This window comes from Lissotriton vulgaris, chromosome 11 (genome assembly GCF_964263255.1).
Source record: "Lissotriton vulgaris chromosome 11, aLisVul1.2, whole genome shotgun sequence".
NCBI classification, from domain to species: domain Eukaryota; kingdom Metazoa; phylum Chordata; class Amphibia; order Caudata; family Salamandridae; genus Lissotriton; species Lissotriton vulgaris.
In genome coordinates, this window is record NC_141699.1 from 901,053,340 (window position 1) to 901,078,307 (window position 24,968).

General features: G+C 42.9%; 1 protein-coding gene across 1 annotated transcript in view; it reads right to left on the reverse strand.

The window, feature by feature from the left end:
* Positions 1-348: 348 nt before the first annotated feature.
* The window catches only part of LOC147683663 (neuropeptide FF receptor 1-like), a 515,293-nt gene continuing 490,673 nt past the window's right edge, over positions 349-24,968 (reverse strand). Inside the window, exon 3 of the mRNA XM_086944885.1 lies at positions 349-1,507. Within this exon, the coding sequence (XP_086801011.1) occupies positions 628-1,507 (880 nt within the window). The 3' untranslated portion in view covers positions 349-627. The remainder of the gene's footprint in view (positions 1,508-24,968) is intronic.

Here is a 24,968-nt window from a genome sequence, read left to right on the forward strand (position 1 = left end):
AATTTGGCACATATATCAGAGGACATATTCTACCAATTAAACATCATTATTCTATGCCTAGATGGCTGTCCATAAAGGAATAGTTTTAATAGTTGCTGGGAAACATGGCACACAGGAAAGCATTGTGTTGTTGTGATGCATTTCGATAAGCATTGTTGTACTCAAATCTTTGACAAATCACAAAAATGAAAGCAGACTGATGAATTGGAATCAACCAGAACTTATCGGGTGTTTTGTGTATCATATGCATGCAAGTGATATGAATCAACAGCCATCTCCATCCCCAAAATTGACTTCCTTAAACTGTATAGCTCTCTACACATTCAGTATGAAAGGAATGTATGTGTGCTGGTTCACACAACCCTCCCTCAATGTCAGTCTTCTACATAAATTCTCCAAGTCGTTTTTCAGCCCTTGTTTGAGTTCTAGGAGGAAACCTTAAATGTTACCTATAGACATAAGAATAGTTTAGCTCATAAGTTAACCCTGCATCCCACGAAGTCCATGGTTGTCTGTCAATGTAAGAAATGGGTCAATACCCACAAAAGCCCACACACCCCTTGCCAGGATGACATATGGTATTCCTTAGAAATTCAAGTGCAATGTTAATTCGTCTCAGTACTGTATTCATGCATCCCATGCTTTGCATACACCGTTAAGAGGGGTTATTTTTTCAATGTCCTCAAGGTGGAGTCCTTGCTTTAGGGCTTGTCCATTTTGTACTGGCTTTTGAATGTTCCTAGGCAAGTTCTTCATGCACATGGAGTCCGACGACTCCCCATCAGTGAAGACCTTGTTGCGTGTACCAAAGCTGACATTCCCAGGTGTCCTCTCACAGTATGTCTTGTGGTGGCTCATCTCATCTGAGCACAGTTGCAAATTGAAAGCAGCCTGGAAGCCACGTTTGAAGTTTTCATTGAAGTATCCATATATGATGGGGTTGACACTGCTGTTGGAGAATGCCAACCAGTGGGCAAATGGGAATATATACCCAGTCAATAGGTTTATCTCTTCATCACCTAGATTGGCATATTCAGTGAGAAGCATTAAAGTCCATAGGGGCAACCATGAGAGCATGAAGAGAAGAGCCACAATTATCAACATCTTAATGACCTTGATCTTCTTCTTGGAGACAGCAGTGCACCTTTCTTGGCTATCTCCGATATGCTCACTCAATGGGCCTGATGACTTGCAGAGTTTGAGTCCAATTTTTCCATACATGACAATGATCAGTGTTAGGGGAGCCACATAGATGTGTGCAAAGAGTACTGTGGTGTAGACTTTCCTCATCTCAATGTCAGGCCAGGCTTCATAGCAGGAATATAGGGGATATGTCTGGTTGTCATCAGCATTGGCTACCATGTAGTGGCCTTCCACCCTGCCCACTGTAAGCATGACGGCAGATGGGCACATGATCGCAAATGCAAGAACCCATATGATGGCGATTGTGTTGATTGCCTTCAACAGCGTCAGCTTCGGTTTGAATGGATATACAATACAGCGGAACCTGTGGGTATGACAAAGAGTGCAAGTTTAACACAAATAGGAAAATACACTGATATTTTTCTTTTCTATTCTGTTCTCCATTAGTACAGATTGAACCTTTCCCATATAACCCCTGCGCAAAGCATATAACACATTTTACATGGTGCTAGAGAACAGGAAATTAAGTTGATGTAACATTTGTTACATCATACAGGTATTCTAGTTATGTATGTTTGTACTGTGATTGGATTAACTTCAGAAAAGTCTAGCAATGATGTAGGGAAAACCTGAAAATAAGGTGTAGGTATAGTGAATATTCACTTATAAATATGTCTGGCTTATCTGGCATTACAGGTTCCATCATGATTTCATAACAGAAGTGTATTCTTGAAAAAGCGCTCTGCTTGTCGAGCATGCAACCAAACTGACAATAAGTTACTTGAAAATAGCCCCACGTTTTGCCAGTACAAAATGACCAAACACAAAAGTAAATTTATCATCATCTTCGCTGTTTCCCACTTCCCTCTAATTGCAGCATAGGCCTCTCCGCCCCTGCTTACTACACTCAAACATAATGCATATTAATAATGCAGATGTGTAGAGAACAACAAAATGCCAAAAGTCTTGATAGGCAGTGACGCACAAAGTTCACATCACTGATCACAAAACCCTAACTAACAAAAGACATCTCACACATGTGCTAGTTACTAATCCCCATCCTCATTTTTATATAACCTAAGCTCTTTCAATCATAGGTACTAAATCATACACTCACACAGTTTACCCAAATAGTCACAGGTCTCAAGATCCCGCCTAAATGAGATAATGCTACCACAATGACTCAGGGTAGCACCACCATCTGAACCAGCACAGGGTACTTTCCACCTATCTTCTAATACAACTTCAATTCAATCCAAACATAGACAGGCAAACTAAGCTAGTATAACCTCAACCATACATTTTGTAGAAAGGAACCATGTCCAAGTACAAAATTGTGCTAGTGGTAACTAGGGCACTCAGAATGTTTTGTGCATAATGCTCAGGATTTGATCAAGAATGTGTTTGGTAAATGGGTTACTCTGTGAAAACTTGCTGGATACCATGTCTGCCTTCTTACAAGTGCCATAGATTATAATGGATGTATAATAAGGCGGATGAGATAGCCATCCATTTGTGACAGAGTATCCCATCTGTCAAACTCAAAATTAGGACCTTACAGCCCGATTCATCAAGCTGAATTGCGCTCGCAAAGGGCCAGATTCTGAGAATCTGGCCCTTTGCGAGTGCGATTTTTGCATTTGGGATTCATCATCCCAAATGCAAAAATCGCTATTTGCGAGGAATTGGATTTAAGGAATCTCTATTAGAGATTCCTTAAATGCAATTCATGAACCAATTTTAAATTGCGAATTCGCAATATTTGGTCGCTATTTACCACGAAGTCTGACTTCGTGGTAAATAGCGAAAAAATAGAAAAAAGCACTTTAATGCATTTTTCTCTTTTGCATGTTACACACACACATGTCCTTTGGACATGTGTGTGCGCAAAACCTGTGTAAATTTGCATTGCAGGGGTGCTACAGGGTGTCCTTTGGACACCCCTGGCTCCCTTGAAACCGCTATCTTATTTGCGATTAGCTAATTGCTAATCGCAAATAAGGAATACTCCCCATTCATTCCTATGGGGAGTTATTCCATGTTTGCGATTAGCAATTTGCTAATCGCAAATAAGGAATGTGTAGGAATCGCAATTTATTTTGCGATTCCTACATGAATCCCGTTTTGCGAGTCTGTAATAGCTATTCCTTATGAATCGCTATTAAAGACTCGCGAAACGGTTCTTTGATGAATCTACCTGTTAGTGCTTCTAGGTTAAACATGAATTCATCCGTAAGTGCATTAAACATGTTGTAAGGCTGTAATTCCAGAACACACTATATTACAGTAGTCAAAACAGCCTATGACAAATATCACATGTGAGAACTATTTTGAAATCATTTTTAGAGACATTTTAGGGCGTGGACACAGTGGGCTCTGGCCCAGGCTCAGGCTTTCAGGAGGCCCCCTCATAAAGCAAACTCTATTCTGCAGAGGATCTGTCCCTAGTGACCTTGAATTCTTAAACAGATTGTTTTAAATACTATTTTAAGCCGAAAATAGACTTTTACAAAGTCTCCTGTCTGTACCACAATCTACCCCAATTTTTGGTATACATCAGGAATTGGGGTTAGGCTATGTTTCTGACATCTTGAGCACAGCTCCGTTGCTCTGTTTGCTCAAAACCTAGCCAAATCCTGAATTAACCCTGAAAAATGGAAACCAATAATGAACATTGTCTGAATTCTATTGATAATATTTATGATAATTTTAAGCTTTGAGATATTTGGATACAATGAATTTCACAAGTCTTATTCTTTTATACATTCTGTTTAAATGTTTAAAAGCATTCGAACGTAGTTGATCAACATTTGCACTCCAATCTCACACTCTCATACAAACCATACATACACAAAACACTATTTACAATTGAATGTCACAAAAAAACAGTTGGAATACACCAAAGAAAGTTGTTTTTTTTCAATTAGCAATTTTTGCCATAAATGATAGTTTTCTTCAAATTATGTTCTTAAGGTGTAGAAAAAACGGTCAAAAACTGTTTTTTGTGACATTCAATTGTAAATAGTGTTTTGTGTATGCATGGTTTGTATGAGAGTGTGAGTTTGGAGTGCAAATGTTGATCAACTACGTTCGAATGCTTTTTCTATTCTTGTGTATTTTATGAAAATGTCATTTTTATGAATTGTTGTACTGTTTGTTCCTTTCAATCTGTGTATTTTGGTGAATCATAACCAACAAAAAAACTTTGAAAATATTGCATGAAAAATAAAAAGTCAGACTGACAGACTGTCAAAAACTCACACCTAGTTTAATTCTTTGTGTTTGGCAATCAAAGGGTCTTGATAATTAGTAGTTACAGTAATGGCATTTGTTTAGTTGTTTTTGAATCCAGGCATTTGCAACACCAAAACAAATTTTACAGCAATAACATTGCAATTTCACCAACATCCAACAATGACAACCTACATCAAAATAGGTACCTGCTTAATGGTAATTCAAGTAATTCACTCTTCTCAATACCACCATACAGTAAGCACTCCTATGCTGGAGATTATGACATTTAAGTGTGAGTTTACAGCATTAGGAACAGGAGCAGCTGTAGCAGGTAAGAGTGGTGGGGCCGGCTGGTGGGGGGGGGGCATTATCGAGAGACGGCCACAACGGAACATTTAAGAAATAATCATTTTTCCCTCATGGTTGTCTCTCGTAATCTCCCCAGCCGGTCCCACCTCTCTTACATGCAGTGGCCCGGCTGATTCAGAACACTATATGTTCCAGTCAGACATTTATTTAATTGATGTATTTAATGCTAAAACATTTGCAAAGCACAGTACAGGGATAGCAGAAGACTCCCTAAATAATTCAGCATCAAAGAAAGGATGGTGTTTTCATGCAAATTTATGGACGAGACAGCCCTAAAGACAATCTTAATATTCCATATGGGTCTGCTTTTTTTCAGAAAAAAGGAGATGGTCTCATCATTATTAAATTTCTATTTGACAGCAAATGTTTTGAAAGATTTTTTGAAAGATACTGTGGTGGCATCAAACCAAGAGAGTGTTCCATCAAAGTTCCAGTAGTGGGCTCCCTTTTCCCTCCTGGTGGCTTAAGGCATATATATTTTTTTACAGCTGTGAAAGAAAATAAAGTTTGGACTACTGGATTAATCAGTGCTTCTCCTAAGAAGCTCTTCAATAAATGGAATTTCTGCGGTCCATCTGCACACTAAGAAGGTGAATGTTCTGTCCTGAAGACACTAAGTTCGATCCACCAATAGGCTGATATCAGTTAACACTATTCACAGGAAAAATTACTGAACCAACTGCTCATAAACAGATAAAATACCATCTTTTGACTGAATACTGAAACACCTGAATCTGCTTCAAATATCCCATTGACTGCATCACATGGCTGCATAACTCCTCTACTGACTCTCGTGCCTGAAGGAGGGCACTGAAACACCAGAGGTCATCTTAGACCAACACTAGGACACCAGCTTCTATCCAGCTTCTAGAGTAACCATACCCACAGTCACTCAATGCACGACTAAAGGAATACACTTTCAATACATAGCTCATACAATCCAGCAGCCAGGTATATTAACATCTATATTACGCACATGCATGAACTATCCAAAGTGACAATAACTGCTCCTGTTTCATCAGAATAGGGGATTACTCATTAATCAATCAATCAGCTAAATAATTATTCTTTATTTGCATATTTATGTATTCATATAGTGCATCAACATCCTGATGAAGGAAAAAAAACACTTTCCAGAATAGGATAGTCTGCCAACTAAGAAGCAAATACAGGTAAAATAGACAAGAACTGAGATCCCCAAGGACATAGTGAGATCTTTGTAGTACAGGTTCAAAGCGACCAGATGTGATAGATGCATACAGATTACATAAATTCTTTTAGGACGTGGTTGCTGTGGTATGTTTATTGTGTTCTGCAAGATTATTCAAAATCCTTGCCACATTGTCAGATTATGACTCAGTGTAGAGGACTTTCAAAATCTCGGGAAGTCTATCCCCCACATGCATCAAGCACTTTTTCATTCGCAAACGGTGCGATTCCTTAAAATCGGCCGTTTGCGAATGCAAAAGTGCTTTTTGGGATGCATGAAGCAATTTTAGAATTTGCAACATTGTTGCGAGTTCTAAAATTGCGGGTGCTTTTAAGAAGTCGCAGATGTGCGACTTCTTAAAAGCAATGCATCATCACTTTGACAAGTGAAAATTCGCACTTAGGGTTCCAAATTTACCGAGTGGTTGAACCACTCGGTAAATTTGGAAAAAGTGTTTAAAATGCTTTAAATGTTTTTTTTTCAACATTCATGTTACGGACACACATGTCCTTAGGACATGTGTGTGTGCAACATGATGCGAAAAATACATTTCAGGGGTGCATGGGGGGGTCCTTTGGACCCCCCCCTGCACCCATGAAATTTTCTAAGTGCCACTCGCAATTTGCATTGACTCCTATGGGCCTTTTGGCCCATAGGAATCAATGGAAATTGCGAAAATTAACTTAAGAATTCGGTATTTCTTTGGGATTCGGTAAAAAATGCGATTTTTACCAAATCACAAAGAAATACCGAAAAAAATGATGCATAGCATTTTGCATTTCCTAAATAGCGATTCCTTAATTTTCGCTATTTAAGAAATGCAAAATCCTAGATTGATGCATGTGGGGGTAAAAGTCTAGTTTGAGACAAGCTTGGCTTCTTTATGTTCGGTTTCTGCCAAAAACCTGAAGCATTTGTGATAAGTATTCAGGTTTTAGATGTGACATGCCTGATAGGTAATGCTTGCAAATGTATACACCCAGAGGTGGTGCAACTGGAAGCTAACCTAGTACTGTAAAGACTGGTGTGGTGTACTGAAATTCATTTGTATTAGGAATCAGGCAGGCTGTCTAATGGAAGCTTGCTTTGAGAGGAACCAGGTGAGATTTGGGCAAGCCTTTCAATAGTACATTAACTACATGTAAAATAACTAGGATTATAATTGGGTAGTTTAAAATGCTATTTTAGGAGGAAAAGCTCATAGTTCCTCAAACATCATAGATGGAATCTGATATTCTTGTTGAACATGGATATCAAGGTAGAGTATCTTGGCAATTCTGACATCATGGTATTTTGCTGAGGTTAGCACTTTAGCCCTGAGGCTCATTTCCTTGAGGCGATTTGACTGTTTGACTCTACGTTCCAATCCTTTCTTTTGGGAGAGTAGGAAAAGTTAAGTCTTCTTGAGGTTTGTTTTTAGTTTCATGTTTGTCATCCAGTTCTGAATTTGGTTTATGAAAGATGTAATGCACCTGAAGCTGTTGGAGCATTCAGTTTTAATTTGTAGAAAGAATCATCCATATGCTGTAGGAGCCCACCGGGCAGTCGGGCTGATCACATTCCCCTCAATAGTGCCTTCTCAGGAGCCATAGTGGGGATTATGATCCACCTTTCCGCCTAGAGTACCTGAAATCTGGGCCATACTCCAACAGACCTATGAATGTGAAATGGCAGTTGCCAAGGCCCGTGGTCCCAGAACAGTAAAAAAGGTGAAGAAGATCTGAGTGCAACTGCACTAAATGCAGCATTCCGTATTGAGCTTTTTTAGCTGCTGATACATGAATCTAACTGACCTAAGGTATCCTTTACATATAATTATTGCACCCCCTTTTTGTCTTGTAGAAAACAAATAACATGCTTTGTTAGAAGTTCACTTTGTGCTTCCACATAGGCATTGAAAAGCAGGAGGAAACATGGAGCCCGCTGTATTCCACATAGTACTTTGGCAGGAATGTAAAATTAATTTCCTATTTTGATGACTTAAGTTCTACCAGAAAGACAAGATATAAACCATTCACCACTGTTCCTTAAGCACCAATTCTCATTCTTAGGAATTACAGAGAATATTGTGACCATTGACACCAAGGGCTGGCAAGAATTTGAGAATAATCAGGAAGAGAGATTTCCAGTATTAAAAGAAATGTAGAACACCATCCAGCATTCTGAGGTTAAGAGGTTAAAGTTTAAATACCATAACCAAAATGAAAAATAGATTGGAAATTGCTTAGTAGATTTGTATTACATTCCTAGTACTCTGAGTAGCTGGCTACATATCATTTCTGTCTTTTGTAAGGAAGTGAAGGCTTGTCATTGGCCTGTAGCTGAGGAGCAGATCTGAGTCTGTGTTTTATGTCTTAAATAGAGGTTTAACGTGCACTTTTTTGAGCCCCGGTCCAGCTAGTAGCAACAGAGGGGAAATAAATTGGAGTAATCTTTGCCTGGAGGCCATTGGTTAGAAACTGATATACATTTTGATACCTTCATATTTATGATGCCTATGGCCTATCAGGATAAATAGAGTGGAGGAACTTCATGTGGCTATTTGTTTATCCTTGATAAAGATTGTTTTCTGCGTCAGATGATGGTTGGTCTTTGTCTATATCTTCCCAGGAGATTTTTTAAAATCAAATCTGTTTATTGAAAGTTATTTCACAGATTACAAACAGTGCATAAAAACAAGAAGCATAGTGCGTTCAGACTTTCTCTACTGGTGCACGTCCGAGTCTTTAGATAGCTAGAATAGAGACACAGTTTCACAGTACATTATGAACGGCTCCTGGAAATCAACTCAGAAAAGAGTATTTTGCACTATTTCCTTGCATAACCCCATTACCTCATTATCTAATATGTAATGCAAGCACAAACCCCTTTTTTAAATCCCTGGAATAGTTGAATGCTTTGGTTGGTTGAATGACTAAGATCCAGGCGGGTAAATAGGGTTGCATGCAAATAGCAAAAGAAAGAAAGAAAAAGAAAAGAACAAAAGGGAAAAAAACATCAACAACTGTACCCAGGGAGGTTCATGAGCTCGTTTATTGATATGGAGGGGGGAGTCTTAGCAGAAACCCCCGACAGCCAGCATGGGGGGAACCCCAGGTGAGTCAATGCTCCTGTGGTCCCAACCTCGGGAGAAAATGGGACCTGACTAAATCAGGTAGAGATGTAAAGTTCTTAATCTTGGACTGCATGTAAACAGGGTGAGTCCCACAGGGAGGTAACCAACTAGGAGGTTCTAAATATAGTCAAAGCCCTTCCAGGAGATTTTTGTCCAACTTGTTTTGTGTGCTTTTAGGTTTTCCTCCTCAAGTTCACATCCTCATTATGTTAGTTTGAGGTTAGCTAGAACTTTATGAGTTTTGTTTGGTAGGAGCATTAATTTAGAGTAATTTTTTCTTAATGGGCATGTAGAGGGAGCATTTGAACAAAAGATTTTGAGGGGAACAAGGGGGTGATCTGAAAATCCCATATGAAGATGCTAATGATTTGAGGCAGATCCTTTTTAACCAGTCTGGAAACACATTTTTGTGAGAAAGGGACATGCAGGGTTGGAAGATGTAATTGTCAAATAAGATGGGTTTACAGATTGATGACTGATTGTCTCTGAATGCATGTGTTGGTTGGGTGACAGCAGGGCTTTGTGCTGAAGGAAGTAGCCCTTAGGGGCCACCCAGTTGACTTACAACCCCCTGCTATGCCTTCCCAAGTAATGAAGAGTTGTTCAGACAGTAGAGAATACAAACAAGCTTTTATTAGCAATACTCTGGAGAGGAGACCAATCTGACTTGCACCTTAATATGTCTGCCGAGGAACCGACCCCCAACAGTATGTAACACAATATGATTCTTCCGAAGAACCTCCAACCATGCTCACAGTGGAAAGTTACCGACCTGGGCCGAACATTAACAAAGAAGGCACAGAAGGATGAGCTACCACCTGCCAGATGGGTACATGCTATCTGTAACTTAAAGTTACTGTGCTGAGTCTCAACGTCTCCTAACGTGGGAGCAGAACTACACACTCAGATAGATATTTGAGGGCATAATGGCCCATTCATTAGTAAGTCGAGAAGCAGCCTTGAACAGGAGAGAAAATGATAACGAGCGCTACATTTAATTATTGCCAACTTATCGGGTAGTGTCAATGCGGACAGCAATCTATGTATCAATGGGCCATTCTGTATTCGCAATCCATGCAAAGTCAAGAACCCTCTCTCCGTCCAGAGGGGACCAAAATTATGGGCCATCCCGAGGGCGTACTGGCTGTCGGTATAGACATTGACAGTCAGTCCCTCACTCAACTTACAAGCCTGGAGAAAGGCCACCAACTCTGCAGCTTGGGCCGATTGATATGGGATGCAAGATGTCTCAACTATGGTGTACAACGTTGTTATTGCATATGCTGCAGTGGTAGTGCCATCTGGTAATTTGAAACAAGAGCCATCAACATATAGTTCCCCTTGGGGGTCAGGTAAGGGATCAGCAGTCAGGTCTACCCGTCCTTTCGTTTCTTCCTCAGTCCGAAATAAACAATCATGGACATCATTGTCCTTTTCTTCCAAAGGGAAGGGTAGTAATGTGGCTGGGTTCAGAGTAGCACATCATTTGATGGTAATGTGCGGAGCAAACAAGGTCAACTCATATCCAGTCAAACGTGCACTAGTAAGATGCTGTGTTTTTGTCTTATTCAAAAGTGTATCCACAGCATGGGGCACCATTACTGTGAGGTCATGGAAAAGCACTACCAATTGTCTAATAGAAACTGCAACCGCCGCGGCAGCTCCTAGGCAGCTTGGGAGAGCTCTGGCGACAATATCAAGAATAGCAGAGAAGTAAGCGCAGTCTCTCTGCTGACCACCGAAACCCTGTGTTAGAACAGAGAGTGCGCAACCATCTGCCTAGTGTACCTAGAGAACAGAAGGGCTTCTGGTAATCAGCAGTACTAAGCACAGGAGCGCAGCAAAGCGCAACCTTTAATTGCTCAAAAGCTTGCTGGCATGCAGATGACCACGGCAGGGGTTCATGAACATCTTTGGATGTCTGGTAAAGGAGGGGTTTTGTTAGCAAGGAATAATTAGGGATCCAGTAATGACAATACGAAGTTATACCAATGAAAGTGCGAACCTCTCGTTGGGTCTTAGGAGCAGGCATATCAGTAATAGAAGCTATGTGTTCAGGTTTTAGTCTGTGACCCTCCTTCGACAGTAGGTTACGTAAATAGGTGACCTCCTGTCGACAATATTGAAATTTAGTAAGTGACACCTTGTGTCCAAATGCAACACTAATTTAACTGTGGCTTCTTTGCAACCATCCTCAGTGTCCGAAGCCACAAGGAGGTCGTCAAAGTTGTGCAACAGCACATTACAAGGGGGAAGCTCCAAAGAATCCAATTGAGCTTTCAAAGCTTGGCTATAGATACTAGGACTTTCTGTATAGCGTTGTGGAGCACAGCAGAATCTAAAGCTCCTCCCGGCTATTGCAAATCCAAACAGATATCTGCTATCTGTATGGATTGGTATGCTGAAGAGAGCATTCTTCAAGATAATGACAGAAAAGAATTTTGCTGATGGGGGAATCATTGTCAAGATCGTGGTAATATCTGGAACTATAGGATACTGGGGAATTACTATCTTGTTAACCTCTTTTACATCTATCACACAACGATAAATATCAGATTGAAAATCAGGAGAATCCAGAGGTGCCTTCTTAAGAATAGGAAGAATAGGGCTATTACACACTTTCTGTCTCCTCAACCACATCAGACACGATCAAATCCTGTATTATTTGTAATAACGCCTTTTCTCCTGCCTGCAAGATCTTGTACTGGGGAATGCTTGGCAATTTGGTGTTTTCCTTTATCTGGATGGAGACCGGTGGGATCTGGAGCAACCCCACATCTGTGTCTCCTGCAGCCCACAATGTGCGTGGCACGTTCTTGAACTCCACGGGGAGGGGTGCATCTTTTACGAAGAATTGCTTTGCACGGTCCACCTGTGGTCCAATAGTCATGTATACACCATCTGGAGAATAAAATATTGTCACATGTAACCTTTTTAACAAATCCAAAATGATGAATCAACTGTGAAGAGGTCAATAGTCAAAACAAGAGGTTTGGAAATGGGGCTAACAAAACCAGCATGCCTGAAAAGCCTACAGATACATTATTTTGGCCAGACGGGGCTGCCCCCGGAACCAGTGAATGGGAAACAGAGATATTCATAGCCCCTGTATCAACTAAACATTTCTTGGTTGTACCCTGAAAATCTGCTGTGCGCTGATCTACAGGCACCGGAACTGGTCCTTCACACTGTCCCTGGCTGTCGTATCTATTGGTCACTTTATCCATGTCATAGTCATTGTGGTAGTACTGTCGGCCTTGGGGGTTGTCAAAATAGTATCCGCTCTGTCGAATGTGTGATGTATTCTCTGACTGCATCTCACCTCGGCCTCCTCCTCCTCTTCCGCATCCTCTAAAACCTCGACCACCCGGGCCTCACTTTTCTGCAACAACTCCGGACACTCATTCTACCAATGTCCCTTCTGCTTACAATACGTACATTGGTTAGGACCAATGGGCGCACTCGAAGCACCACCCCATTAGACCGGGGTAGCTGCTGCACCGAACCCAAACCTCTGCCTCTTCCATTACCCCTGGCTACTTGCTGCATCAGCACCCTCGTCTTCATTTCCATTCAACTTTTTATCCACTTTCTCTTTCTCCTCATTCTCCCTATGTTCATAATACTGTGCCATACTCAATATATTACTGATGGGGAAAGGCTGTTCCATGTACTTTTCGAGGCCTGCAGCCTGGTTGCAATCTCAGGGAGTAAGTTATTACCAAACCTGCTGACAAACAACCGAACACCTCCCTCCAACGACAGATCCTGACCACTAAAGTCTAGAAACACCCCTTCAAACCTAGTAAAGAAATCAGACACACTTTCGTCCTTCTTCTGATGACATACAGTCAACTTGTCCCAATCCACTCATCTCAGCGGGATAAGGGAATGCATATAAGTGATAATGCGACACGGCAAGGATAATAAATCTGCCTTCGGCTTGTCAACGGGCTTGCGTTCCTTACCCCACGTCCTAATCTGGTCCCATGTTCCACCCAATTCCACTGCATGATCCTGCGTATGCACTTGCCTCCATATGCCTTCTTAGAAAACCCCAAATTTGAAGCCTGAAATCTCTACTGATGATGGTTACAGAACCAGAAACACGTGTCTAGAGATCAGCACTATCTGTGCCAACTCTGGCGAAACATTCGTAAATATTTTAGCAAAGCAAGCAACATGGGACTGCATTTACCATAATGCCAGGGGCGAACCTTGCTAGGGGGTAAAGCGATGTGCTCCCACCCCTGTTCCTTTTAAAAGCACTCCTGTGAGTCATTGAGCTGACGAGCTCGTGGAAGAAGCACCCGCGCGCCAGTGAGAGGTACTTGACCTGATGTTATGTTTGGGAGCCTACTCAGCAAACCCCAGATTTGAAGTCTGTAATCTCTACTGATGATGGTTAAAGAACCAGAATTGAGTGTCTAGAGATCAGCACTATCTGCGTCAACTCTGGTGAAACATTCGTAAATATTTTAGCAAAGCAAGCAACATGGGACAGTATTTACCATAATTCCAGGGGCAAACCTTGCTGGGGGGTGAAGCGGTGTGCTCCCACCCCTGTTCCACTTTGTAGTATGCAGTCGGATTTTTGCGAGGTTCCGGCAACTGAGCCTTAAGGGATATTACCTCACTCCTCTTCCAAGCGTATAGATCCACTGTTCCTGAAATAGAACATGTGGCCTAATTACAGTATCCATTGAGTCGCTCAGTTCTGGTATTTCAGGATGGTAAATGGGATGGACTTCCCTCATGGGACACTGTGTCACTATCATTGGGACCTTTTGGAGGAATCTGCCCCTATAACCCACAAAGGTCGTTACATTACTAAAAAAAGCATTTGGAGTTAACTAAAAAAAGCATTTGGAGTCATATCTGTAGCATATACCCTGTTCCGTATGTCATAGATGATCTGCGTTGCAACACCCTAAAAATACTGTTCCCACAGTCCTATCAGCGTAGCTGACATATGCTAAAGAGCATGCTGCTGTATGAATCGCTCATAATCTTTTATCACACTCCACACATCCTCCACACGATAGATCGCATTCCGAGCCCACTGAACTGCTTGATTCGCCACCATTTGTTTTGCCTTATCACCCACAGCAGAGAGCACCAACACTTTCTCCATGTGGTCTTGCGCTGATGCCAAATTCGCTCCATGCATCCCACGCTCAGGCGTTTTGACGTTTGACAGTGTTTGAGGTGTCACACCCAAGGGTGAAAGAGCAGATGAAAAGACAGGTACCATCATGTAGGGAGACAGTGTTGTAGCGGTGAATGGGGGCGTAGCAGTTGAAACTGAACCAGTTAAGAGGACAGGAGAGCTAACGGCTCCCGTACCCTGTGGCTGGCTTGGGTAGAGGGGAAGCAAGTGGGGCCGGGGATGAGGCAGTAGCGCTAAAAACAGAAACACTAGAGAGGGCGGCACTAGGGGCCGAAGACTGGGCCTTCAGAACTGTCGGGTATATCCGTTCAGGGGCATGAGGAAGTGGGGTGCGAGAATCTAATAACTTCAACAAAAACAACTTCCTCCTCTCTGGCGACATAACATTTATCATTCTGTAATCGAAACTTCCTATCTGCACATTCTATGCCTTTCTCAATCTTTTCTCTATCATGGGTCACTGTTTTCTGATTTATTGTTTGCGTCTGTCTCTTCTGGGCCTCCTTCCCTGCTCACATACATCGTTGTTTTGCTTCCTTCTGCCACGCCCTCAAAGAATCAAACATTGACTGCCTTCTCTTTTAGTGAACAATTTGCCCTGCAAGAAATAAATGTTTTGTTTATCAAACAAGCTAGTAGGCGGCCACTGAAAATCAGCTTTGTCCCTCATATATTTATTCCACAACGTGCTAAACATAATAGGGCCAATGATGTGCTTGACATATACATTGAAATTTGGGGTACCCTCCAGGGGCGTAGGCTGGCTCTCTTCTAGTCGAGCCTCAGTAGAGCAACAACAACATCCAAAACACCCTAATTTGCTTAGGCAAGCCATCTTAACATAAGACACATGCACTGTCCCCACCAGACAAATATAACCACAATCAGTAAAAGAGTTTGAGAACCAAACCAAAAAACGGTCCGAGGACCACACCCTTCAGTCCAGAGACTGCAGCACATTCAAGAGGACAGTCCGGAGACTGCACCAAGTTCAAGAAGACAGGCTTTAGCACCAGACATTTCCAAGGGTAGGCCAAATTTCCAGTTGGCCTGGCAGATTGTTCGCAAACACTCTGTGTCTTTTAAAAAGGTCCGCAAACCCACCAAGTTCAAACCAAGACAGCCCAAAGATCGTAACAAGAGACAGCCCGTCGGCTTGTGCCTTTCAAGCAAGGCAGTCCAAAAACTGCACCAAAACAGTCCAGAGACTGTACCAGGACACAGCTCGTAGGCTCATGCCATTCAAGAATGGCGCAATTTTTTTCAAGAATCAAATAACTTACCTGGTGCACTCAGGTCTAGTCAAATTATTCTCCACTGCCGACTCTTCAGACCAAACAGTCAGCTCCAAGGTTTTGCCTTCTCAAGACACTAAGGGCCCGATGTAGGTAGTCAAATACCGGTCGGTAACGGCCGAAATTCGGTAATTTCGGCCGTTACCGACGGGTATTTGGAAAATGAGATGTAGGTGGGCATTTTACTGATTCTGTAATTTACCGAATCGGTATTTCAAGGAATCAGTAATTTACCGATTCCTTAAAATACTGATTCGGTAAATTACCGATTTTGCTATGTAGGGAGCACTCAAATGAGTGCTTTTCCCCTTTTAGGATTCGTTATTTACCACCAACTACAAGTTGGTGGTAAATAATGAAAACCTTGGGAAAACCATTTTTTTTGCTTTTCCAACAGTGCCATGTTGCAGACATACATGCCCTTAGGGCATGTATGTATGTAACATGTGCACCCAAACACAATTGAGGGGTGCAACAGGGTGTCAAAGTGACACCCTGCCACCCTTCAATGTTTCCCCCTTTTACCGAATCGGTAAATACCGATTCGGTAATTGGCATTCATACCTATGGGCCTCCCATAGGAATGAATGGCAATTACCGAATTGGTATTTACCGATTCGGTAATTACCGAAACTTACCGATTCGGTAATTTTTTCGGTAAAAATACCTACATCCCATTTGCCTGTTCTTAAATACCGAATCGGATTCGGTATTTAAGAATCGGTAATCTGGGATTACCTACATCGGCCCCTATATGAGGAGTTGCCTGATGAGACGGGTCGGGCAGCTGCGAGAACCAAGCTCGATCATGTGGGGTACCATGATCCACGTGACCGACCGGACGCATCCCCAAACCTGCAACCCATTTGCGGGTGAGTCAGGTCACATTGCAGTGTCCATGTTCAGGCGCCAACTGAAGGAAGTAGCCCTTAGGGGCCACCCCGGTTACTTACAACCACCTGCTATGCCTTCCCAAGTAATGAATAGTCGGTCAGACAGTAGAGAATACAAACAAGTTTTTATTAGCAATACTCTGGAGAGGAGACCAATCTGACTTGCACCCTAAGATGTCTGCCGAGGGACCGACCCCCAACAGTCTGTAACACAAAATGATTCTTCCCAGAGCCTCTAACCACTCCCACAGTAGAAAGTTACCGGCCTGGGCCGAACATGAACAAAAAAGGCACAGAAGGATGAGCTACCACCTGCCAGATGGGTACATGCCATCTGTAACTCAAGGTTACTGTGCTGAGCCTCAGCGTCTCCTAACGTGGGAGGAGAACTACACACTTGGATAGGTATGCAAGGGAAGAATGGCCTATTCATTAGTAAGTCAAGAGGTAGCCTTGAACAGGAGAGAAAATAAATAACAAAGTACAGTGTTTGCTGAGGCAAGCAATGCAGATAATGAGGCCTAGTTCAGATACAGTCTAAGCAGCCTAATAGGGATTATGAAATACAAAATGGAGTCACACTCGCTAACTAAAGCTTTGCACATTACGGGGATAACTCAGTAAATACACATGAGATGTCATTTAGCCGCACACTGCTAACCTACAGTGGCACGAAATATGTATATAATGGGAATGGGGTTTCTCAAACCTAACAGGGCATACCCTCTACACAGTCACACTCAAAGGGAGCTGGGTGTGACATTCACATCCCTCTTGTCCATCACCGGGCTGATTGTGCTTCTTGAGCTAGATTGGGAGGGAGGAGCTGACACTTGCACCTGAATAAAGCTGTTCCAGGGCAGGAAGGGAAGCAACCTTGTGTTCTCCAAAGGGTTCTTTGAATTATCCTCCACTTCAAAAGCATAACTGTATATAAGTACTGGACTCCTGACACCCCCAACTCTAAGCACTGCTGGAACTAAGGACATTTTGTTAGGAAGAAGAGCGCAGTTCGCTGTGGGAGGGACTGTCACTGATAACTTCCTTGCTGTTTTGGTCTGCTGCCTGCTGATTGCTGTGCTGTAGGAGGGACTGCAACTTTGCTACCTGCTTTTCTGTGTTGGCCTGCTGCCAGCTACTTCTTGCCTGGGACTGAGAAGGATCGGACCTGCTCTCTACATCCTTGAACCTTGAACCTAAGTTCTCTGAGGGCGTTCTGGCGTGCCTCCTGTTTTGAAATCTCAGGGTCATCAAATTCTTCTTCCCACTCTGCTTCAGCTACTGGACTATGCCAACTGTGAATTCTGTCCTTCCAAGAGGGGCCAATTCAGTCATGGTCCTTGAAAATGGGTTCTGTAGCGGTTTCCCTGCAAAAATCATCATAGCGACAACTTTGGAAATACCACAGTGGCCTCCGCGCCAACGCTGAGCTGCTTCGAGGAAATCCTTGTGTGGCTCAACAATGACAACGGACTAAACTGCGAGGCTCTACGATGATGCAGCACGTTCATCATAAAGAGTTAAATAATGATGCAGGACCCAACGGCGAGACTCAACAATGACACATTGGCCTAACTGCAGGTATCAGAACTGATGCATCGAGTCTTCGGCACCAACTGTTGTTATATTCAAGGTAATTTTTCAGCAGGTCCTGCATGGGTATTGTTGCTGGCCTGTGCTCCATCACTGTTGGACTGAACTTTGGATTTACCCTGGTTCAGTGTGACCTTGATTAACCCTTACTAGTGCTATTGACTTCTAAGCACTATGGGGTCCATTACGATGACGGTGGGACCAACATCTCTGAAGATGGTCAGACCGCCGCATTAGGATGTGGTTGGTTGGACTGCATTGGGCCAAGGACTGACAACAGCTTTCAATGGGCTCAAGGAGCCTATTGGGCAGTCGGGCTGATCACATTCCACACAATGGAGGTGGTGCCTTCTCAGGCACCGCTGTGGGGATTACGATCCCTTTTTCCTGCCAGAAAGGCTTTTTGGGGCCCCTAACAGGGCCCCAGTTCCCCGTGGCCCTCTACTATGGGCCTATGGGGGTAACTGTGGTGCCCCACTAAACCTATTTGCATTGTGTGGCAGGCAGAACATTGTGCCTCCCACAGGGTGCAGGGATGTTTGAAAACATGTTTTTTTGCATTTGGGCTTGTGCTATGGGCCTCTTCTGGGCCGCAGCACAAACCTCTTTACAAAGAGGCATGTTTCCAACCGCCTCCACAGTGATCCTAATTTGACGGGCAGGCCCAATGACTGCCATCGTAATCGGCCCCTATATTGCTGTTTATTCTTTAAAAGTTCATATCTCAAGTTCTACTTAATAGATTTTCATCATTTTCTTGTTGTACTATTTTTCTAAACCGGTGTGGACTCTTTCTGTGGTGTTCTTGCTGTGCTACTGTAAATGAAAGTGTTCATATGTGTGTTTAAATACTTTACACATTGCCTCTGCACCTAAGCATGTCTGCTCTGTGCCAAGCTACCGGAGAGTGAGCATAGGTCCCTACTTGGACAGGGTTCTAAACTCTGCCAACTAGAGACCCAATTTCTTGCACTCTAGGTGGGTCCAAAAAGATGAGATGGCAGGAAGTACAAATTAAAAATTAGATGGTGTACGACAGCAGGCTTGGTGTGTATTGGTTTAGCAATGGTATTTTGACTAGTTACTGGAATCAAGGGTGTTGCAACTGGATAGAACACTGGTGCTTTGGATATTTTGTATGAAGGTTCCAGTAATATAACAACACACATGGTGCAGGTGTGGTTTCAAGTACATTGATAGAAATACAACAACATTGGCAGACTGATGCAGGAATCTCAGTTGTCGAATAAGGACTGGTGGCACAAATCAATTTAAAAGGGCATTGGTACATCAGTGTATCTCGGTTGTGGAGTATTGGAGTTGCTGCTGGTCAACTTTAAGGAGGATTATTGGATTGCCATATGGGTTTCAGTATTGAAATTGCCTGGATGTCCTATAGGTGAGCATTTTAGTGGCTTGTAAGAGCAGTATGGTCCCAATGGTAGGATTCCAAGGATCTCAGCTAGTTTGGATTGAAGTGCATCAACAGAATTGGTGTAGATTGTGGGGAGTAGTACTACAGGAGTACTCTTTCATGTAGTCTGACATGCTTTGTGAATCAGCCTTGAAATACCAGATTCTCTATTAGTAAAAAGTTCAAGTTTAATTTCAAGTTCAAGCTTATTTTTATTTTAGCTTTTGCTAATTTATGCAATAGCAAACACTTATTTATATCCCTACCGTATGCAATTTCGGATTGTTTTATAAATGATTGTACAGTACTTCAGGAGGGCTTCTTTATATACTACAGAGAATTTCATTGAATAGGTCAGACCATGACACACTCGCCCTTCTCCACTCCTACGCCTCGGCTCCCCAAAATCACCTAGCCACCAACCACCTGTCCATCCCGACGATTATCCCTAACCCTCTCAGGCACCAAAAGGATAACTACAGGGGCGCCGTCCCCAACAACCTCATTAATGTGCCCATCACTATAGAACCCCCCTCCACCCTCTGCGCCCCTAGCCTCAAATGCATACTTCTCAATTGCAGATCGGCCCAAAGACATTCCGCGGAGGTCGCCAACCTCATCATGTCTCATGAACCGGATCTAGCCATTCTGACTGAAACATGGTTGTCTGATTCTTCTACACCTATCTTGGATATCCTAGTCCCCCCCAACTACTGTATCACTAGACTTGACAGGACCAAAAAGACAGGCGGTGGAATTGCCTGTATTTACAGAATCAACCTCTCAGTCTCTAAAGCGCCCGCCCCTTCTCTTACTTCCTGTGAATACCTCTGCCTTGATGTCATCAGCGAAAGCAAACCGGTTTGCTCACTACACATCATATACCACCCACCTAGGGACAAGCTCTCCTTCTGCCAACAACTCATGGACACAATATCAACAAATTCAGGACGGCAAAACACCCAAATTTTCCTTGGCGACTACAATCTCCATTGGAATGACAGCAGTGACACGGTGGTAAATAGCCTCAAAAGCTTCCTCAACGCCCTTGATCTCACCCAAATATGCAATAGCCCTACCCATGAGAAAGGTTCTATTCTCGACCTTATCATCTCCAAAGAGGACGCTATTCAACTTGAGTCAATCCAACCTTGTGACTGGTCAGATCATCATATTGTCTCCTTCCTTATAAATGAAAAAAACAAATTTAACACAGTACAACTCTCTAAGCCCAAAGTCTGGAAAAGGGACATGAAGAAACTCAACCCAAACTCCTTACCGCCTAACAGCTGCAATCTCCTACTACCCCCGTCCGGCGCTACGGACGTTCAACTCCTGACTGATCACTATCTAAATGCTATGTCCACAATAATCAATGAGGCTGCACCCATGCAACTGAAAAGAGTCTCGTCCAAGATCTCCAACCCTTGGTATGACGGGAGCCTCAATGAGGATAGACGGGCCATGCGAATGGCAGAGCGCACTTGGAGGTCAGCCCCCTCTGCACTGCACCTAAAAAACCTGAAGAAACAGAGAAACGCCTACTTCAGGAAAATAAAACGCTCAAAAAGAGATTTCTTCAGCCTCCAGCTCGCCCAAGCAAAAAACCGCCCAAGGAAATTGTTTGAGTTAATCAGAACACAATCCAAAGAACAACCACAGACACTCAGCACCATGGGCGTTACACCTTCCTGTGAAGACTTCTCTGCTTTCTTTAACCAAAAAACCTACAACATAAGAAGCGATCTCCTCAATGACGCAATCCTTTACTCCAACCCCCAACACACAGCAGCGCCTGAACCAAAGAACAAGGCTACATGGTCATCCTTTGGCACCTACTCCGAAGAAGAAATTGGCAGATTGCTCAGCACCCTGAAACCATCCAATCACCTCACTGACCCCCTTCCTGCAAACGCAGTAAAAGACTTTACCGCTTTGCTCCTCCCACTTTGGACTAAAATTATCAATAGCTCTCTTCAACAAGGATCCATCCCTGACGCCCTCAAAGTTGGACAAGTCACACCTCTACTAAAAAAACCAACAGCAGACCCCACTGATCTAAATAATTACCGCCCAATTACAAATATTCCCACCCTCGCTAAACTGTTGGAAAAATGCGTACAGCTACAACTTACTAAACACATAGACAAGTTTGATCTCCTCAACGCTCATCAATCAGGCTTCCGTGCAGGGCACAGTACCGAAACTGCCATGACTCACATAGTGGACGACGCCCTCCAAATACTAGACCAAAACGATACCTGCCTACTCATCCTTCTGGATCTCTCCTCCGCATTCGACACAGTTAAACATGAGAACTTACTCGAACTGTTAAACACAAGAATGGGCATATCAGGGACTGTTCTCAAGTGGTTCACCTCCTTTCTACACAACCGGTCACAAAGATTCAAAAGCAACAACGCAATGTCCTCTCCGGTACCTGTATCGCTAGGCGTCCCTCAAGGATCCTCCCTCTCCCCAACACTGTTCAACCTAGTTATGGAACCTCTCACTACTTTGCTACAGACATCCAATGTTCACTTTCACATGTATGCCGACGACACCCAACTTTATCTCAAAATACAATCCCCCAAGGACATCATGGTTCTGAACACCACGATCAGAAACACCCAATCCTGGCTTGCCGAGAATCACCTCAAACTCAATGCCCTGAAAACTGAGTTCCTCCTGATCTCACCTCCCGCAAAAATCTCTACGGCTCAAACATGGCTTAAGCATTTAACGGCTCTAAATGTACAACCTACCGTCGTAGACTCAGCAAAATCTTTAGGCATAACACTTGACGCCAATCTCAACATGCAGCAGCACATCAGCAAGGCAACCAAAGGAGCGAACTTTCAAATCAACACCTTGAGAAAACTTAAACCCTTCCTCCCAGCCAAAGACTTCCAAACTGCAGTACAATCTATAGTCATCCCGCACATAGAGTACGGAAGCACCGCCCTCTGCGGGCTCCCCCTAACTACAACGGCTCCCCTAAGAGCGTCCCTTAACGCTGCAGCAAGACTCATCACTGGCTCAAAAAAGCACTCGCACATTTCCCCTGACTTTAAATCACTGAACTGGCTACCTTTTGAAGCCAGAATACATCTGAAAATCGCCTGCATGACTCACAAGGCTGTACACATGAACTCACCCGCCTACCTCACTCAAAAGCTGACAATCTCGGGTGGCTCTAGAATTACTAGAAGCACAAACAATCTTCTGCTGAAACCTCGAAGATTCCGGAAGGAAAAAACCTATAAACGCTCCTTTTCAGGAATGGCACCTAGGATCTGGAACTCACTCCCTCCTGAAACCAGGCTCATCTCCTCCAACAAACTGTTTAAGAAAGAAGTAAAAGCGATCCTCATGGCTAAATACACATGATCTATTACTCGGTATTTTCTCATGAATCCGCTCCGTAATTACCTACTTGTATTATGACTTATTTGATTGTATACGTTCCCTCTTTGTATATTGTTATGTTGTTGACGCACCTGTCTGACTTTGCACACTGTACCTACACCACCTCAACTATCCCTACTTTTGTACTACTGATGCACCTGTGCGACTATACATCCTGCACACACCTACCTCAACTATGCACACCTTTATGTTATCTCCTAAAACACGTTAAGCAGGCTTAAACGAGTATATGCTTACTTTTGTACTTCTATATTATTGGCGCAACTGTTTGACTATGCACCTTGTACAGACACTACCTCACCTGTGACCTACCTCCTGTTTGTTTTTTGACCTACCTATGTAACTATGCACCTTGTACCTATCTACCTCAACTATGTAACTATGCACCTGTACCTTGACTATCACCCCCGTGCCCTTGTAAAGCGCTCTGATATCTGCAAAGATCTTGTTCGCGCTATATAAAACTTTCAAAATAAATAAAAATAAATATTGTGTGTGTGGATTCAAATTCTGGAATAGCAATTGGAATTGGGGTGCAACTGATACAGGTATGAGTAGTGCCAGATACTGAAATAGCTTAATATTAGCCTTATCATGGTTAAGATGCCCCTGGCAGCTGTTATCGAAAGTGGTGTCTGTTGATCCGAGTAGTACTCTGTGTAGTATTCTGTGTGCATAGGTGAAGCTGTGTCGTTCTCTGTGTGCAAGACACCTGGAAAAGTGATGGTACACCAGACAATGATGCCTGCAGAATCCCTCCTAAAATCATCAGAATCTATCTATAATTAGACACTGATAGTGATCAAGGCACTTGTGGAAAAAAACAATATACACAGCTGAAAACATGATGAAAATAAACTGGCAGAAAAATTAAATCACAGCACGGTAAAAAAGAAGACAGGATGTGACCAAGCTCTCAAATATTATGTTTAAATTACTCACTTATGAAATGTTTGATCTAACATAGATATCTAAGGTTAAAGACTGTCCCTGCAGCTGCCAACTAATTGCTTTTCATAAATGTCATCTTCAGCCATCATTTTTTATCAGCCATCTATATGGGGACTAAGTCATGCTTATATAACAGAGAAGGTAAAATTAGAAGACAGAGAAACCAAAGTGATGTTTACTAAAATTAAAGGACTGGCTGAAAATGGCCGTCGTGGCACAGGGCTGGTTGGCAGCTATGTGCAACTGAAATGAGATTCATTCTTTTACTGATAAATGTCTATTTTACAACTACAATGGAGATGGCGCTAGTAGGAGCATGTACTAAAGGATAGGCACATTGTATATGGCCATCTCTTCAGTGAAGACCGGGGCATAGAAGAGAAGAGTGAAGACATGAAAGCAAATATCACCATGTAATGCCATGTCATCTCTTTCATCAGCCCCAGCCTTTTAGGTGCTTACCTGTTATGGGAAAAACAAAACTACAAGTCCAAGAATGTGAAGACCTGCTGGCTAAGAAGCCTGAATTGGTTTAAGGAACTGCCTATGACGTTTTAAGCACAAATAGCACCATAAAAAGTAAAGTGACGATGGTCATTGTAGACAGGTACTAAGATGCAATGTCAAGCAAACCACAATGGAGCCCTCGTCCAAAACATCAAGTGTATACCTCTCAGTGAAAATCTTGAACTCAGAAAGTCCAAAAAGTATCTAAGACCTTCTGGAGGAAAGGTTTTCAAACTTGCTTCTGGTGCCCACATAACCACTTCAAAAGTCCACCTGGACCTCATAGGATGCAATTAGAGATTCATGGCATGTCAGGGTCAGGCAGAGGCCAACAGCATGGTTTAGTCAAGGTCCAGTTGCCACTGCTCTTCTGCATGTTTCCAGGAAAAGGCCTCTCACACATTGTTGTCTCTCTGTAGCCACACAGGAGATCAGCTAACTGACCCTTGGAGTCAATTTCTTTGTCCTTGGTACAAGATGAAGCAGGTCCATATCTTCAGGGCCCCTCTCTGGCGATAGACAGGCGGTCCATACTTTTCTCATCTCCCCCAGGTCCAGAAAGTGTTCTGTCCAGGTACCTTGGTGTGACACATTTATGTCTGACACCTGCTAGAAAGTGAGTGTGTTTCCTGGGCACTCCAAAAT